This window comes from Danio rerio, chromosome 16 (assembly GCF_049306965.1).
Source record: "Danio rerio strain Tuebingen ecotype United States chromosome 16, GRCz12tu, whole genome shotgun sequence".
NCBI classification, from domain to species: Eukaryota; Metazoa; Chordata; class Actinopteri; order Cypriniformes; family Danionidae; genus Danio; species Danio rerio.
The window spans coordinates 9,411,989-9,428,580 of record NC_133191.1 but is presented as its reverse complement, the minus strand read 5'-3'; the positions used below and the strand labels follow the sequence as shown (position 1 = coordinate 9,428,580).

At 36.8% G+C, this 16,592-nt stretch overlaps 1 protein-coding gene across 10 annotated transcripts in view; it reads right to left on the bottom strand.

Annotated features, from left to right (window-relative positions):
• dnah5 (dynein, axonemal, heavy chain 5) overlaps positions 1-16,592 on the bottom strand; it is a 242,680-nt gene that overhangs the window by 209,502 nt on the left and 16,586 nt on the right. For all 10 annotated transcript variants that reach the window (XM_073925786.1, XM_073925788.1, XM_073925787.1 and 7 more), the window contains exons 2-10: positions 13,607-13,741; positions 13,384-13,468; positions 13,088-13,227; positions 10,244-10,462; positions 8,141-8,278; positions 7,033-7,209; positions 6,444-6,557; positions 2,958-3,065; positions 2,750-2,872 (exon numbers count right to left, since the gene is read on the bottom strand). In XM_073925786.1, the coding sequence (XP_073781887.1) occupies positions 2,750-2,872; positions 2,958-3,065; positions 6,444-6,557; positions 7,033-7,209; positions 8,141-8,278; positions 10,244-10,462; positions 13,088-13,227; positions 13,384-13,468; positions 13,607-13,741 (1,239 nt within the window). The remainder of the gene's footprint in view (positions 1-2,749; positions 2,873-2,957; positions 3,066-6,443; positions 6,558-7,032; positions 7,210-8,140; positions 8,279-10,243; positions 10,463-13,087; positions 13,228-13,383; positions 13,469-13,606; positions 13,742-16,592) is intronic.

Here is a 16,592-nt window from a genome sequence, read left to right as displayed (position 1 = left end):
AACTGCTGGAAGAATGTTGTTTTAATGGAATTTGATACAGCACGCTTTATGGGGAACAAATCCTGTCGCAAAATGTGCTGAAAATGTTACACGACAGTAGTAGCTTGACTGCAACCTCATTCGGCTTCTGTTTAGTATGATTATGACTTTAGTCATATTAGGTTCATCATAAATTGCTGTTTACATGATAGACTCTTAATCAGAGTATTGTCTTAGAGTGCTTTCACATCTGTCGTTTGGTTTACTTAAGGGGTCTCAAACTCAATTTACCTGGGGGCCGCAGGAGGCAAAGTCTGGGTGAGGCTGGGCCGCATAAGAGATCAAATGTCATTATTAACAGTTTTAATTATTTCTTCTGAACATGAAGTGTCCTGAACATTAATAGAACATTGAGTGAAGATTATGAACAGTTCTTCTGAACATGGCATCTTTTGCCTACTTCTTGCTGCCAGAGACTTGACAGCGCATCTTCTCACAAATCTGAACCACATTTGGCTTTAGAGCGGAAGCAGTTGAGACCCTCAGTATGGCTTGAAGATGATCATCATTAAGTCTAGACCTGTACTTTGACTTATTGAAGTCCTATGGAAAAAAGTGGGGGAACTCACTCCAAACTTCCATTCCCTCACCTAAAAAAAGGCGTATATATGTATAAATAAAACACCCCCACCCCACTCCAGTCACATCAGTCTGTATCTACCTATAATATATATAAGATGCAGGCTGTAGCTAGGTAGGTGGCAGGCTGCAGATAGGTAGCTAAGTGGCAGGCAGGGGCGGGAACAGCTTATCTTGGTTCTGGCCGGCGCGAGTTCCCTCCTAAACACTTCCCGCCCGTCACAGCCTCTAACAAAGGGGCGGGGTGTGTGGTGACGTCACCGGCATCCCCGCCCCTTTGTTTACACGGCGGGCGGGGAATGCCAGTGACCGCTGTGTACGGATAGAATCAGCGGAGCGGGGAGCACTCTCTGATTCTGTCAGTGTACAGCGGTCAGCGCGGGCCACAAAATATTGCACTGAGGGCCGCAAATGGCCCGCGGGCCGCGAGTTTGAGACCCCTGGTTTACTTGTTCCGGACAAAGGGCAACATATAATACATTGTAGCTTTTCTCTGCCTATCTTTTTTGATCCTTTTCTAACCACAGTGATTGCTTTGGTCTGAACCAGTTGAAAAGAACAAAAACCCTGTCATGTGACAAAATCTACATCACTCACTGGCCAGATATTATTGAAAGTATTTCCTAAGCTGCTTTTCAATTGGTCAGAATTAACGTGCGGGAAAATGCCAATGGAACCCCTGCAAGAAAACAAACCGGCAGACACAAAATGTCACTTATTACTATGGAGGGATGACTACGCTGGCTGATTGTATCCCTGGTCATAGTATACTATAGTTTGTACTCTGTAAAACCCAAAAAGTTAAGATAACTTAAACAATTTGAGGAAACCGATTGCAACAAACCATGTTTAAAAACTAATCCTAATGAGTACTGTGAACTTAATCCATTTAAGTAAGCGAAGCAATTTAAGCACAGTAAACCTTAATTAATGAAGAGAACTCATACCAACAGTACTGTAAAACTCAATAAGTTAAGTCAACTCAAATCATTTGAGGAAACCGATTGCAACAAAAGCATTTGAGTTAAAAAAACTAATCTATATGAGTACTTTGAACTTACTCCATTATAGTTGAAGAAATGAGGTGTTTAATTAGTTCAAAGTGTTCAAAACTCTTTTTAAATAAGTAGAATTAACTTCCTGTAAATTTTTAAGTTAACTACAATTTAATATTGACATTGAGTTGACTGTTGGGTTGTACACATCACTTTAGACAAACTATACATTTCGAGAATAAAGCGTGACTGCTAGAAAACAATGTTTTAATGCATTGCAAATGGCGAAGGCACATCGCAAATCACTTTAGCAGGGGGTGTGAATTAATTTAGCTAAACTGCGACATGGTCATCTTCCGGAAATATTACCAATGATTCATCTGGTCCGCTTTTGGTACGCACTCAAGTGCGATTGCTACATTCACAGCTGAACTCTAGTGCGATGGATGATGGACGATGGCATCGTCTATCGCCCCAACCTTACATCTCTGCATTTAAAACAACATAACTCTGCTAATAACACTTAATGACAGTTACCATAGTCATGCATAAAATCTCCTCATATCATGTCATGATTATAAAGGTGTCGGCAGTAAAACTTCAATTAAAGTGATACTGATTATTTTTAGGTATCAGAAACAAGAAGAAAAATTTACAGTTTATATCTTTGCAAGGTCATGACATATCGAAAACTAACTCTATTAAAACAATAACCAGTATTATTTGTGCTTTGAGGTGTCTGAATCATTCATTTTGAAGTAAGATTACTTAGCTATCACGTCTGTCCAGTCTATTGTAGGTAACTGAGCAGATAAATTACCAGCGTTTGTTAGCTCTACAAGGTCATGACATTAATAGTGAAAGCAAACTGTAAAACACCTGACAGCTTTAATTACAATCACACAAGCCTCATGCGGACACTTATAAAAATGTTCAAATCGTCTTTCTATGGGATTATCTTTCCCTATGAACAGCAGAGCCTTGGAGCTTAGGAAAATCTGTCTCTTGGCAAAACGGACTAGACAGACGCAGAAGAAGTAAGATGGATTAAGGTTAAGTGTCACATTTTATGGTATCTAGACCTTGATCAGTAAAAATAAACACGTCCTGCAGCTAAATGTCATATCATACTGTACCTGATTCAAGCGAATAGCAGCTTTGAGTTTCTCAGATACCACTTCCTGCGGCTGATCCCAGATGGTTGCTGAGCCATTATTGGTGATATAAGCCTTACAGGCGGTGATCATTTGATTTGTAACCTTGGGAGAGAGATAACAGTGCCGGTTTGGAGTATTAAGTCTTGGAAATTGAATTTGGGTAACGTTGGTGTCAGCTCACTCTTACCTTGACAAAAAGGGAAGTGATTTTCTCTGAGGTGTTGTAGTAGCGAGAGATACTATGTATCATGCGAATCGCATTTATAAGCCCAGGAATAGCTTCCACCATTGAAACCTATATATAGAGAGAAGCACCAAGAAGATAATATCACAAGATTTAATAAAGTCTTCATCATAAACCTTTCAAAAATCAGTTTCTGTAGAACAACATTGCTATTACCAACACAGGCTCATTCTGATTATATAACCCTACGTATATAGATTTCTGGAAAGCACCAAATACATCCCAGGAGCTATGTTTTTGTTTTGTTTTTTTCAGGTTTTTGTTTTCACGAATCCACCACAGGCTGCTATGTACACTTTTTGAGATTTCAAATTTCTCAGGCCATTCGTGCCTGCTGTTCACACATAATTCCACCAGAGGTCGCTGTCTACTGACTGACTGACCGACTGATAGATACAGACATCCCAAGTTGGGAAAAGTAATTTCCGGGGGATACAGAGTTGATTTGCGGGAGGTAGCGGGAGAGTGGGTGCCTGAAGCAACGTATCTGAGTAGGGGCGTGTGCGTGCGAGAGACGTACCAGAAGAGAGGTGTGGGTGAGTTGCACGATACGTACCTGAAGAGCTAGGAGGGATGCAGTAGAAAGGGATGTGCAACATATTTAAGGACCGGGCGGGAGACGCACGATTTCCGGGAGATTATCACTCATTTGCAGGCATTCGGGAGTCTCTATGCATTTGCGGGATACTCCCGCAACTTCCCCCACTCACCCCTTCTCTAAACCCAACCGATGATGTTTTAAAAAGCACCGATTGACCAGCGGCCACCCACTTCTCTAAACGCAACCCACCGTGTTTTGAAAAGCAATCCAGATAAGGAAAAATTGGTTGGTTCTGGTCCATTTGCGGGCCTGTCCGCTACACTACTGGTCATACAGTCCCTCTGGCTACATATTTTGTGATCTCCAGAAATGTATATAAGGCTACTTTTTTAAAAATGAGTTTATGTTGGCTATTACAAACAAAAAATACAGTAGGACTGCACAATATATTGCAAAATTATTGTTATTGCGATAATAGTATGTGCAATATAACTAAATGTGTTTATCTAAATTTGATCAATCAGACTGGTCCTTACTATCTTTATCCCCACCCCTCAGTAGATGCTGTTCTGCTATTGGCTGGAGAAGCCAAAATGCAAACCCAGAGCTGAACAAAACACTTATGCTGCGAGTTGAGACAAATGAGAAAAATGACAACAGCCAATCAGAGCTAGAATATCTATTTTGAGATTTTCGCTCATTCATAGGGCCCTATCATATACCTGGCGCAATAAGGCGCAAGACGTGTTTGGCTTGATTTGTTGTTATTCTCAGACCAGCTCAACTGTAATTTTCACATTTTGCACCATGTTGTTTATATAGCAAATCCATTTGCTCCACTTTGTGGAATCATGGGTGTGCTGGTCTAGAAAGGAGGTGTGTTAAAGCGCATTGTCAGCACATTGCTATTTTGAGGAACTGAAATAGACAGCACCGTTGACCAACTAAAAGCTGGTCTAAAATTCAGCACAAAGCATATTAGTTTTGCGCCTATGCGGGTCCAAACACTTACACATTACTTAATACACACAGGATGTACAGCAATACACAAATAACCTTAAAATGAAATACACATATGAAAATATTAAAGGATTAAAACGTTACCAAATTTTTTTTATTTTCTACATAAATTTAAAAAACAAACACTGCCTTCATGCCTTTGCTTTTTTTAGTTTATTCATGAAAATTTGAATTTGTATAATGTTATTATTAGCAGTTTTAATTATTATATGAATATTTATATTTGTTTAATAAAAACGAGTTTAGATTTGTCCACCTGTCGCGTTTTGGAGACAAATGCATCACCACATGGGGCATAAGAATAGGACATAAGTTTGGATATAACTTTTCTGGAAATTTAGAAATAGTTTTGAAACAAATCTTTGTGCTTAACAAACAAAATTAAATATGTAGGCTAATGGATTTCTTCAGTGGAGTGTGCACAGCACTGTTTCCTTATCCACTAAAGTAAAGGAGTAAAATAAAGAGTAAAAGTAAAGTAAAGAGAATTAAAGAGTCCAAATAGAGGAGGCTTATTCTTTATTCACACGCTGCAGATGGTCTGTTTAACTCTGATTGATTTAATGCACATTATGCTCAAAACACATCCATAACTCATTAAGAGAATAAGCACAACCCTGTTAGACCATGCACCAGAACGCAGACTGTGTTTTTCAGTCCTTAAAATAGCAAAAGTGGATTCAGAGACACCCTTATTGCTTTTGCGTCATGCGCTTAGACTTTGCACATAGATCATTAAAATAGAACCCTAAATGTTTGTATCGTGACACTTTTTTTTGTCTGAATTAGAATTTGATCAGAAATATATATTTTACCTGTTTATTTTAACATCATTAAATAAATAAATGATATTATAACATAGCTAATAAAAATATAATTTTTATACCAAAAAATATATCTGAATAAATATCATTATCGCTATAGTCAATAAAAACAGCCATAACGCATATCTTTCCAGTATTGTGCAGACCTAAAATACAGCTTAACTTTATTTTTTTAATGTTAAATTCTAAACTCTATTATACATACAGTGTTTACACCATGGTCTGCCTGAGTACTGTTTTATTCACAGGTAGCTATAAATATTGCACTGCAGACATCAGACTGTAAGTGGTATAAGTAGGATTATTTATGGCTGGATTGCATTAAATCCAATGCACTCCACTGTGTTATGAGTGGTTCTTTGTTTTATGCACAGCTATCTGAGGATTGTTGTAGATTTTATTAGTTGGTGTTTTTTTGTGAGTTGATGTTTCATTTTGTTGTAAAACATGACATATATGTTATATACAATTTGTAGGTTATACTGCATTTGTCAAAGGCATTTTCGAATAAATGACATGAACTGTTATTTTGTTTATCAAAGGATTGATATAATAAACAATGTTGTTAAAAAAAGGATCCAGTTGAAGTCAGAATGATTAGCCCCCTGTATATTTTTAATAACTAATTTCTAATAATTTATTTATTTTACTGTATTTTTACCATGATAACAGTACATACTATTTTACTAGATATTTTTCAATTTCACAATTTAAAAGTCTAACTAGGGTAAGTAGGCAAATCATTGTATAACAATGGTTTGTTCTGTAGACAATTGAAAAAATATTGCTTATGTGGGCTAATAATATACCTTAAGACATTTTTTTTTTAAAAACAGTGAATAATTTTGACTTCAGCTGTAGCTAAACTGGAATCATTTTTATCAACAAGTGATTTAAAAAAAAAGTGACATGTGCTTTTATAATTTGATATTTGCACTATTATAATGTACTAGATTTGTCGGCCCGCAGTTATTGTCTGTACTATTAAATAATTACTTCTACATTTTCGCTAAACTTTAGTAACCATAGCAGAACATGCCGTACAGGGTTGCTGTTGTACAGTGGGTCACAGAACTTCTCGAGGGTGTACAGGTACTTCACATTGTCTTTGGCCTCATTTGCTGCATCGGTGATCCTGATGTCAAGTTCTCGCCAAACCTGCCAAGGCAAGTCATTTAGGGAAAATTAGACAGCAATCTGGCTGGTAAAAACAACACAATCTAGGGCATTACTGAAATAAAAATGAAAAAGTCATTATGACTTCTTCAATGTCATGGCAAATCAAAAGAAGAAATAAACAATTACCACATCATTTTGAAACAATTCAGTTCCAAAATACAATATTACTTCCACATTTATCACAAATGTCTCAACTACACTGTAAAGCAGTTAGTTATTTTACTTTAGATTGAGTAAACCTGTTGCTGTATAAACAACAAGGTGATTTTACTTAAAAACATCAGTAAATTGACTTAACTTTTATAATTACTGTACGCACATAGTTTGTTTACTTAATATTATAAGGCCACAACTTTAAACTCTCTTTTTTTAGTAAAATGTTTTTTTACAGTGCATTTTGTCTTATATCCAACCGATTACAATTTACATCTGCTATCGTAAACAATCCTCCAACCTTAATGAGTTTGGACTTGGCTACAAGAAGAACTCCGAGCACAGCTTTGACCTCCGGGCTCTTCAGCTGGTCCAGCAAGTAGTTAAAACGAGACATTCGTTTCTTCCAGTGGTCAAGCTCTGCACGGGGACCCAGGTCATCTGCCTCTTTCCTGAGCTGGTCACTCTCTGCAAGGACCTTCAGAACACAAGATGAAAGGTGGACAACACATTAAACAGGGTTCCCATTTTTTTAGGGAGACCAGATTCAAGGATTGTGTACATTTTGCTTTTCACCCTCATGTCTCTTACTCCACCCAAAGGTTATTGGTTCGTTCGACTGCAAATTAACATTATGACGGTGTCAGTTTCGTCAATCCGCTGAGGTGCCGGGTGGATTCAAAGGCTTCTAAGTTTACTCTGTATGCCCACTCTCTGCCCAGACACACACTATGCGAGGTCTTGTTATGATTTGCTTGCTGAAGTATTTCTTCAGGTTTCTGATGTAATTCGAGTTCATCTTTTGAACTTCGTTGCTCAAAGTAAGAATTGCTTTGATGGTTGTTGTATTATACGAAGTTGAGAAATATGGCATAGTTTTATTCTGTTTGCACTTTGTTTGTGCTCTGTTAGAATAGCTTAAGTATTTAGACAGCTGTGTATTTTGGAGTTTTAAGTGTAGTTAGTTTAGATTGGGTGTTGCGTACACTAAAGATCTCAGGTTTAATTTTCATACTTTATTTTGTCGTCTAGTTTAAGCATTATATTTCTGAATATTTTCCTTCCATTGCTGATGTTATCTGTTGTCTCTTTTAAATAACTGAGTAAAGACTGCCTAAATCTTAAATCTTACCTAAATCTTCCCTCATCCTTGATCTATCACACACATTATATCGTCTCACTTAAATGATACGTCAATGTTCAACTTTTTTTGTTTTTTACCCAGACCAATCGTTTCACCTCACAAGACCTTAATGTGTCATCAAGAGCCATGGGAATTGATTTCGACTTGTTTGTTTGACATTTGGATGAAAATTTTCTGTTGCATAATTACAAAAACAATACCATTGTATGCAATAAATTCTATACAAAAAAATGTAAATGTCTTCTGAAAGTAACAGAACTGAAACCTGTTCGATTTGTTTGATCCAGGTTTTCATGCAGGCTTCAATCTTCTCCAGAGCGTCAGCGCTGTTAGCCACAGCTGTATAATCTGAAGGACCTTTCAGTGTTTTCAGATCAAATGTTTCACATTCTTGAAGGTTTACCTGAAATAACAAACATTCTTCATACTTTGGAGTGGTGATATTTCAGGATGTTACTGCGTGAAATTATGGTTTTAATGATTTCTGAATCACCATTTCAGGATTAAAAGACACTAAGTTTAGAGACAAGTGCTTCTGGAAAAATTAGCTATACCTTTACAGAAATAAATGTTTTTTACTTCTGCACTTTAATCAAATAAATACAGACTTCATTTGCACAAGTTACTTCTTTCAAAAACATATATTAAAAGACTACTTTCAAGGCATAATTATTCCAAAGTTACAAAAGAATGTAATGTAAACTTTAATGTAAAGCCTGTTTTCTTTCTCCAAATCCCTTTTCAATAGAACAATTAAACTAATTGATTAAATTGTAGGTGCCTTTAAATATGTGTCCCAAACATTGGTTTCCAGATTGGTAACACCTGAATTAGCCTATATGAATCTATTTCTATATATCAAAATGATTTTGCATTAGTGTTAGTAAATCTGATACATAAAATTTTCTGGTTAAGCATTTAAAATACTGTAGTGTATGATGCTCAGTGTTGATAAGTGCAATAAAAAAATACATTTTGTTGGGGATAAACTGTATCATTAAAAAAATAAATAAACAAAGAAATGTATTAATATTATCATTAGTAATATATATAGTAATATAGTAATATATATATATATATATATATATATATATATATATATATATATATATATATATATATATATATATATATATATATATATATATATATATATATACACACACACATTTGGAAGCGTTCATTGTCCCACCAGTAACGATATACAGCCTTATTGCACTGCCACGAGTGGGATATTGTGTTTATACAACAGTTCGACGGCATAATTGTGTACATAAAAAAGAAAATTAAACCAAAACTAAAAAATCTTTTTGTACAAGGAACTACTTTCATCCGCCATTCATTCTCAGCTGAAGCTAACCGTCAGAACAATAGAAACTGTTGCTTAAAAACCTGTCACTTTAGAACTAGTGTTTGAACGATTCTATAGCGTAATGTCTAAAATTATTTAAAAAGCAGGTGATTTTGCTCACATTTTAAGATTATGAGGCTGAACAACATGAAATGCTATCAGTCTACATAAATTTCTCACTATTTCGAAGCCAAAGCAAATCAAACACTAGCAGAATACTATGGTATAAATACAGCACCACAACATACAAAAGAGAGAGATCGACTTAGAATTGTTATTTACATGTTTTAGAATGATTTGATCAGCTGTAGATTGAAATATGAAAAGAAAGAGTTTTTGTCCGCTAAAAACTTATTATGCTGTCTCTGTCGCCATCTTGTGGTCAATATGACAGGCTGATGGCCGCTGATCTCCGAAATTATACATATTTAAAATAGACACTATCCTTATAAACTGCGAAGTTGCAATCTAAACAACTACATTCTTGACTAAAAAAGCCTCAAACGAACAATATGTTGTCCAACAGCTACAATATTAGTCAAACTGTAGAGAGTCTATTGATCTGCTGTTACTCTATGTGGACGGAGTAATACTCAATAGTGAAGAGGCTGTAAGAGTGTTGTTATTGCAGAATGTCACATGGCTATCAGCCAATCAGATTCAAGAACCAGACAGAACTGGTTATATATATATATATATATATATATATATATATATATATATATATATATATATATATATATATATATATAAATATATATATATATATATATATATATATATATATATATATATATATGATACAGTTCCTTCCCAACAAAATCCAAGATCTTTTACATCCAGAACAAACATAATTATCCTGAAGGCTGAAAGCAGACCAAATCAACCATCCAATTCAATTTTAGAGGCCACGAATCAATACAAAACTACAATTTAGTGTGTGAGTATATCCACTATGAGCATTTATGGTATTTTTAAGATTGTGCCTTTATGTGTGTCCTTTTGTATTTGTGAGACCTTTTCCTGCAGGCTTTCCTGAGCCCCTGATAACACAGAGACAAAGCTGTCCAGAGAGCTAATAAAGTCTTGTTTGACAGCCTGAGCCTGCGGGCTTGCTAGCTCTCCCCAGCCGTAGTTCATCTTCCTCAGAGTCGGGATGAAGATCTCTGACAGCAGCTGTTCTACGCTCTTCAGCAGCCCAACACCCGTGGTGTCCAACATGTTAAAGTTCACATCCTGTGAGAGTAGACAGAGGTGAGGGGATGAATGCAAACCCAAGAGACCTTTGTTGCTGTTTTGATGGCATAAGATCAGAACACTACACACAACAAATACACTGTGGATATGTAAACTAAAATGTCAATTATGACTGACTGACTGACTGACTGACTGACTGACTGACTGACTAAACCCTAATCGAATCACTGTATTGACTAAATTCACCCAAGAGTGTGCCATCATATATCTTATGTTGCACAAGTATATTTGTAACATTTATGAATCAGAATTATTGAATTTTGCCAAATATCATTAGACTATTGAGTAAATATGTATGTTTCATGAATATATTTTGTACATTTCCTACTGTAAATATAAATAAATATTTTTAACTGTTGAGTGTTTAATTGTTTAAGTGTCGAGTTTGTAAGTTCTGCCCATGTTCACGTGGGTTTCCTCTGGGTGCTCCGTTTTCTCTAGGTCAGGGGTGCCCAAACTTTTCCTTGTGAAGGGCCAAAATCCCAACTTTATTAAGGTTAGTGGGCCAAAGGAAGTGGTGTTAGAGAGGCCAGCAGTGGGCACTCAACCAGTGGTCTGTGTGAGTCCTAATGCCCCAGTAAAAGTGAAGGGGACATCATTCTGTCAGTCATCTTTCAGATGAGACGTTAAACCGAGGTCCTGACTCTCTGTGGTCATTAAAAATCCCATGACACTTCTCTTAAAGACTAAGGGTGTAACCCCGGTGTCCTGGCCAAAGTCCCTCAATTGACACTTACAATCATGGCGTCCCAATCATCCCCATCCACCGAATTGGCTCTATCAATGTCTCTTCACTTCACCAATAGCTGGTGTGTGGTGAGCGCACTGGCGCCGTAATCCTGTGGCTGCCGTCGCATCATCCAAATGGATGCTGCACACTGTGGTGGTGTGGAGAGCCCCCGCTCATGATTGTGAAGCGCTTTGTGTGTCTGGCCATACATGATAAATGCGCTATATAAATACACACATTACATTTAAATTACATTACAAAGGTAAGAGGGTTGCTATGGGTAATTTATTTAATAATATTTAAAAAGTAACTCCAAAACATGGCTTTATTAACTAATACAGTGTATTTCTTTTTACATTTTATACTGAACTTATTACAAGTAAAAATAAATAAAATCTAATTTATAACAGAATGGAGTTACACTAGTTTTTGCCTTGATTTGCTCGCCGATGTCTTTTGCATAGTCCTTTTTTTTGTCAAGTGACAATATTTACTTTTAAACACCCAGATTCATTTATATTTAATTGAAACATTTAATTTTAATTAGCTTTATGTAGTGTCTTTTAGGCTAAGTTTAAATAGCGCACCTAGTTGGAACAAGCTATTCACGGTTTACGCCTTTTAATGCCTGATTGACAGAGACAACATGAGTAGAGTGAAGCAGAACCTCAGAGTGAGTGGTGTACCTCGTAAAGCGCACAGCATCATCTTTGATGCGTTCGATCATCAACCCGGTTCGATTCCACCATCTGCTGAACTCGTGCTACTTTTTCTCTCCCCTTTACATATCAGATTGGAAATATATTTATTTTTAATAGGGAAGATTTTTTTTTAAATAATGCAAATGTGATATAAAGTCCCAAGTGCATTGTGGGTAGCGCAGACAGTCATGCAGCTAGCTCTCTGCAACTCTCACATGGTCGCCCACTGAAGCTAAGCAGGGCTGCGCCCGGTCAGTACCTGGATGGAAGACCAATGGGAAAGCTAGGTTGCTGCCGGAAGTGGTGTTAGTGAGGCCAGCAGGGGGCGCCCAACCTGCGGTCTGTGTGGGTCCTAATGCCCCAGTATAGTGACGGGGATGCTATACTGCTCAGTGAGCGTCGTCTTTCGGATGTGACGTTAAACCGAGGTCCCGACTCTCTGTGGTCGTTAAAAAATCCCGGGATGTCCTTCGAAAAGAGTACGGGTTTAACCCCGGCCTCCTGGCCAAATCTTCCCACTGGCCTCTGTCCATCATGGCCTCCTATCCATCCCCATATTCAATTGGCTTCATCACTCTGTCTCCTCTCCACCAATCAGCTGGTGTGTGGTGTGCGGTCTGGCGCAAAATGGCTGCCGTCGCGTCATCCAGGTGGATGCTGCACACTGGTGGTGGATGAGGAGATCCCCCCCCTTTGAGTTTTTGATCCCCCCCCCGATTTGAGTGCCCAGAAAAGCACTATATAAATGTAATTATTATTATTAAAACATCCATATGAAAATCTTGCGGTCAGAACTCAGCTTTAGAACATAATGTAACTACAGAAGAGTGAAACTCATAACTCTTCTTTTTTTAAACGAGATGCTAATGGTCTAATCCAATTCAATGTTTTATGCTAAGCTAAGCTAGACATGCTCCTGCCAGAACCAGAGGTTGGCTGAGTAAATTCAAAAGTGGTAAAACTCCAGGGCGTTAAACAGAGTAAAATGAACCTATTTAAAAAAAAAAAAAAAGTGTAGTGTTGCTTTAAACGAGATATTTATGAAGTGGAGGGAATGGGGGATGGGGGATGATATCCTGTTATTGACATGGTTCACAAATGAAGAGTTTTTTTTTTTTCTTCTTGAAATGCTCAGGGGCTGATTTTCACACATCGTGTCGTGTTTCTGTTTACCCTGTGGATATTCTCTGATGTGATCGGCTTGGAGGTGTTTGCCCGGGTGAAAAACACACAGATGCCAGTGAGGGCCACATCTGTGCCTTCTGTCACAAAGACCTTGGCTTTCTTAATGCGACTTGCTGAGGAGGACTCGGCTACCAAACAAAGACACAGAGACAAATTGATTATTGACGAATGTGCAGCTGGCTTCGAGTGAAGTGTTACCCCAAAATCTAATGAGAATCATCACTGAGAACATTGAGTTTGATTGTTGCTATTTTGAATTGGGATTCATATTAGGCTTTACTAACCTGCTTCCGTAGCCTCTGTGTCCTGGTAATATAAGATGAGGTGAGGAAGGCCATCAACTGCAAAGAATTGCTCCATTCGCTCAATCTGAAAGATCGGGCATAATATTGTTAAATTAAATGTGAGTAATGGCTTTGCTTGGGAATTTTAGTAATCTGTGACTTCTTGACAAGAACATGCTCTTCACAATCAAATTAAAGCATGGATGTGTGAAATATTGTTGACCTGTGTGCCCTCCAGTATCGCATCTTCCACTTCGGATTTCTCCAGACCCACACAGGAAGACACAATGCTGAGAACATAGTCATGTCTGCTGTCCAGCTGCGCTCTCTTGGCCTCACGCTCCTCCTTCAGCTTTTGCTGTAAAAAAGAAGACGCACCCACTTAATCATCATGTCTTAACCATTTATTTTAAAAGTTCACATGAACTGTAAGCTGCGACCATTTTATTGTCCATATTGTTGATAGTTCCCAGAGAAACAGAATATTAAATGAAAAAAAAAGTGTGCATGGCTTGTTTTTTTTACTGTGAGATAATTGGATATAGTAAAGTAGCCATTTCATTTAGAAAGCCTGGAAAAATGGTTTCGGGAGAATTATTCCAACCTAACAGATGCCTCCTCCTCACCATTTCTGTTTGCTGTCATTGTGCTGTCAAATCCAACAGCTGGATGGGTGTGATTAAGTATGTTAACCCCACCCAAGACCTCAGACCGACGTGATCTGCGAATTTAACTCAAAACAAATAGGAAGTGCATTTTCAGATTTCAATTTTAGATTACAAGGGCCAATTTCTTTTCTCAATGACATGAACAGATGAATTGTTCACCACAAAACTAGCAATGTAAGCTGACCAAATCAATATGGTTAGTTTTGATTTCCTGTGTACTTTAAAGGGTTAGTTAACCAAACAAAATGAAAATTCTGTTATTAATTACTTACCCTCCAATCCCTTAAGGCCTTCGTTCATCTTCCAAGCACAAATTAATATATTTTATATCTGTGGTCCCCAACCTTTTGATTAACCCTTGACAATTTTGCAGTGGTCTAGGGGGTGAGTGTACGTATATTGCTAGGAGACCATAAACTGTTTTCTCAGAGGATGACAAGCTGAGCAAACATTGCTGCAACTCTGAAAAGAAAATTAAAAACTGCAGTGCTTGTCTGAGACATTTCGTCTATCGAGATGATCGGTCAGTGGCTCGCAGCATTCTGAAGATGTTTTCAACTTGTTGTGCCTGGAAGGTGCAAGTGCGTCACTTTCAATTCACTTGCAAAAATCACATTTCTCCGTTGGAAATAAGACATGTTTTAACGTCCGCTGTCATTTGTAATCTGTTCATCTTCGTCTTGCACATGCTGGATTCACCTGATTTGTTGACAAATGGGTTGCAGATCTAATCCTTGCCAGTTCATGGGTCCTTCACTGGGCCTTTTCCTCTTCGCAAAGAAACTTTCCAAAGACGTTTTCTTACTTATTACGCTTTTGGGTTAAATTTTGGCTCAAGTGACTGAGATGTAACTGAGAGAATACGATAATTTTTCAAAATAAAAGATTTTTCAAAATAAAAGATCGTTTAGTCTAAGATAATAAATAAAATGGAAATAATTCATTATGTCTTGTGGGCCCGGCACCAATGTGTCCCAGGGGTTGGGGATCACTGTTTTAGATGAAATTGAGAGCTCCCTCATCCTCCATAGAAAGTAATGGTCCCAGAAAACAAAGCAAAGACATTGGTTTATGATTTTCAACTGTTTCAAACAAAACTCCAAGAACACCAAAACACCAAAAACAAAAAAAAAAAACAAAAAAAAAAAACAACTGTAAAAAAGAATCTGTTCGTTAGTCTCTTTCTCATCAGGTTGTCAGGGTGTGTGTTTACTCCAGACAGTATTGTCATTAGAGTCAGCAGTACAACATGCAAATGTTGTATTGCCCACCATCTAATGCAGAAACGCATAAAATCAGTTTTCAGCAATTTGTGGTGTTTTTAGAGCTTTGTACGATTGCAAATGAATCACTGAAGTCACATAGATTGTTTGAAAATGTTTTTGGTTCCTTTTCTGGACTTTGAATGTCTCATAAGCTTATGATATGGAGGATGAGAGAGCTTCTGGATTTCATCTAAAATAACTTAGTTTGTTTTCCAAATTTTAATTTATTGTTATTTATGAATTGTCACTTTTTAAGTGAATTGCACATTTGAAACAGAGTTTACTTTGACACCTCTCAACCCGGTTTAGTAGTTTTCAGGAAGAATGTAATGAAAAACTGTTAGTAAATAAAAGTTCCAAGAACCTGCAAACAAAAAGAACCTCCAACTGAGATTAGATGAGTTGGAAGAAGCTGCATAATCTACTCAAAAAATTTTAAGACCTTATTTTTTATGTAAACATGATGGATGATATATATTGATTGGCCAAAAAAATTATTGAGGTCATGTCCACGTATTGCACAATAAGTCAACGTATTGATTATTGTGACAAGCCAAGGAATTCTCAAGCCAGCAGGCACCTTAATGTCAAAATGACTTAAAAACATCAAAAATGCTAATCGATTTGATGTCAAAACCTTAAAGTCCATTTGACATCCACACATTGATGGCCTTTTGACCACCAAAACAACAAAAAAAGTATTATAATATAATAGAAGTTTATTCATACAAATATTTACACATGGCTTTCTTACTGATTTTTTAACATAGCCCAATAAGTGATCTTAACATTTTGTAAATTTGAATCATTTACTGGTTAATTCCATGCCTAATAACCACAAACCTTTCTCTTCGCATCTTGTCATGACTGTAATAACAGCAGTACCAGGGACTAATTTCCTTTTTTCAAATGTCTGAAAAAAGACAAATTGATCACACTTAAAATGTCTTTATAATGCTTATTTAATACTTTATAAGAAGCAGAAAATAACAATAAGTATTATATATTATAATAAGTATATAAAACCAATATAATTTATTGTTATTTTCTGCTTCTTATAAAGTATTAAATAAGCATTATAAAGACATTGTAAGTGTGATAAATTTGTCTTTTTTCAGCGGAAATTAGGAAATTAGTCCCTGGTACTGCTGTTATATAAATTAGGATACATAACCATAAATTAAATATACTAAAGTCACAAAATGATACTGGACCTCATATCATTCCAACAGATGTTTGTAGCATAGTTATGTCCTATTTGAGAATGACCTGTTTT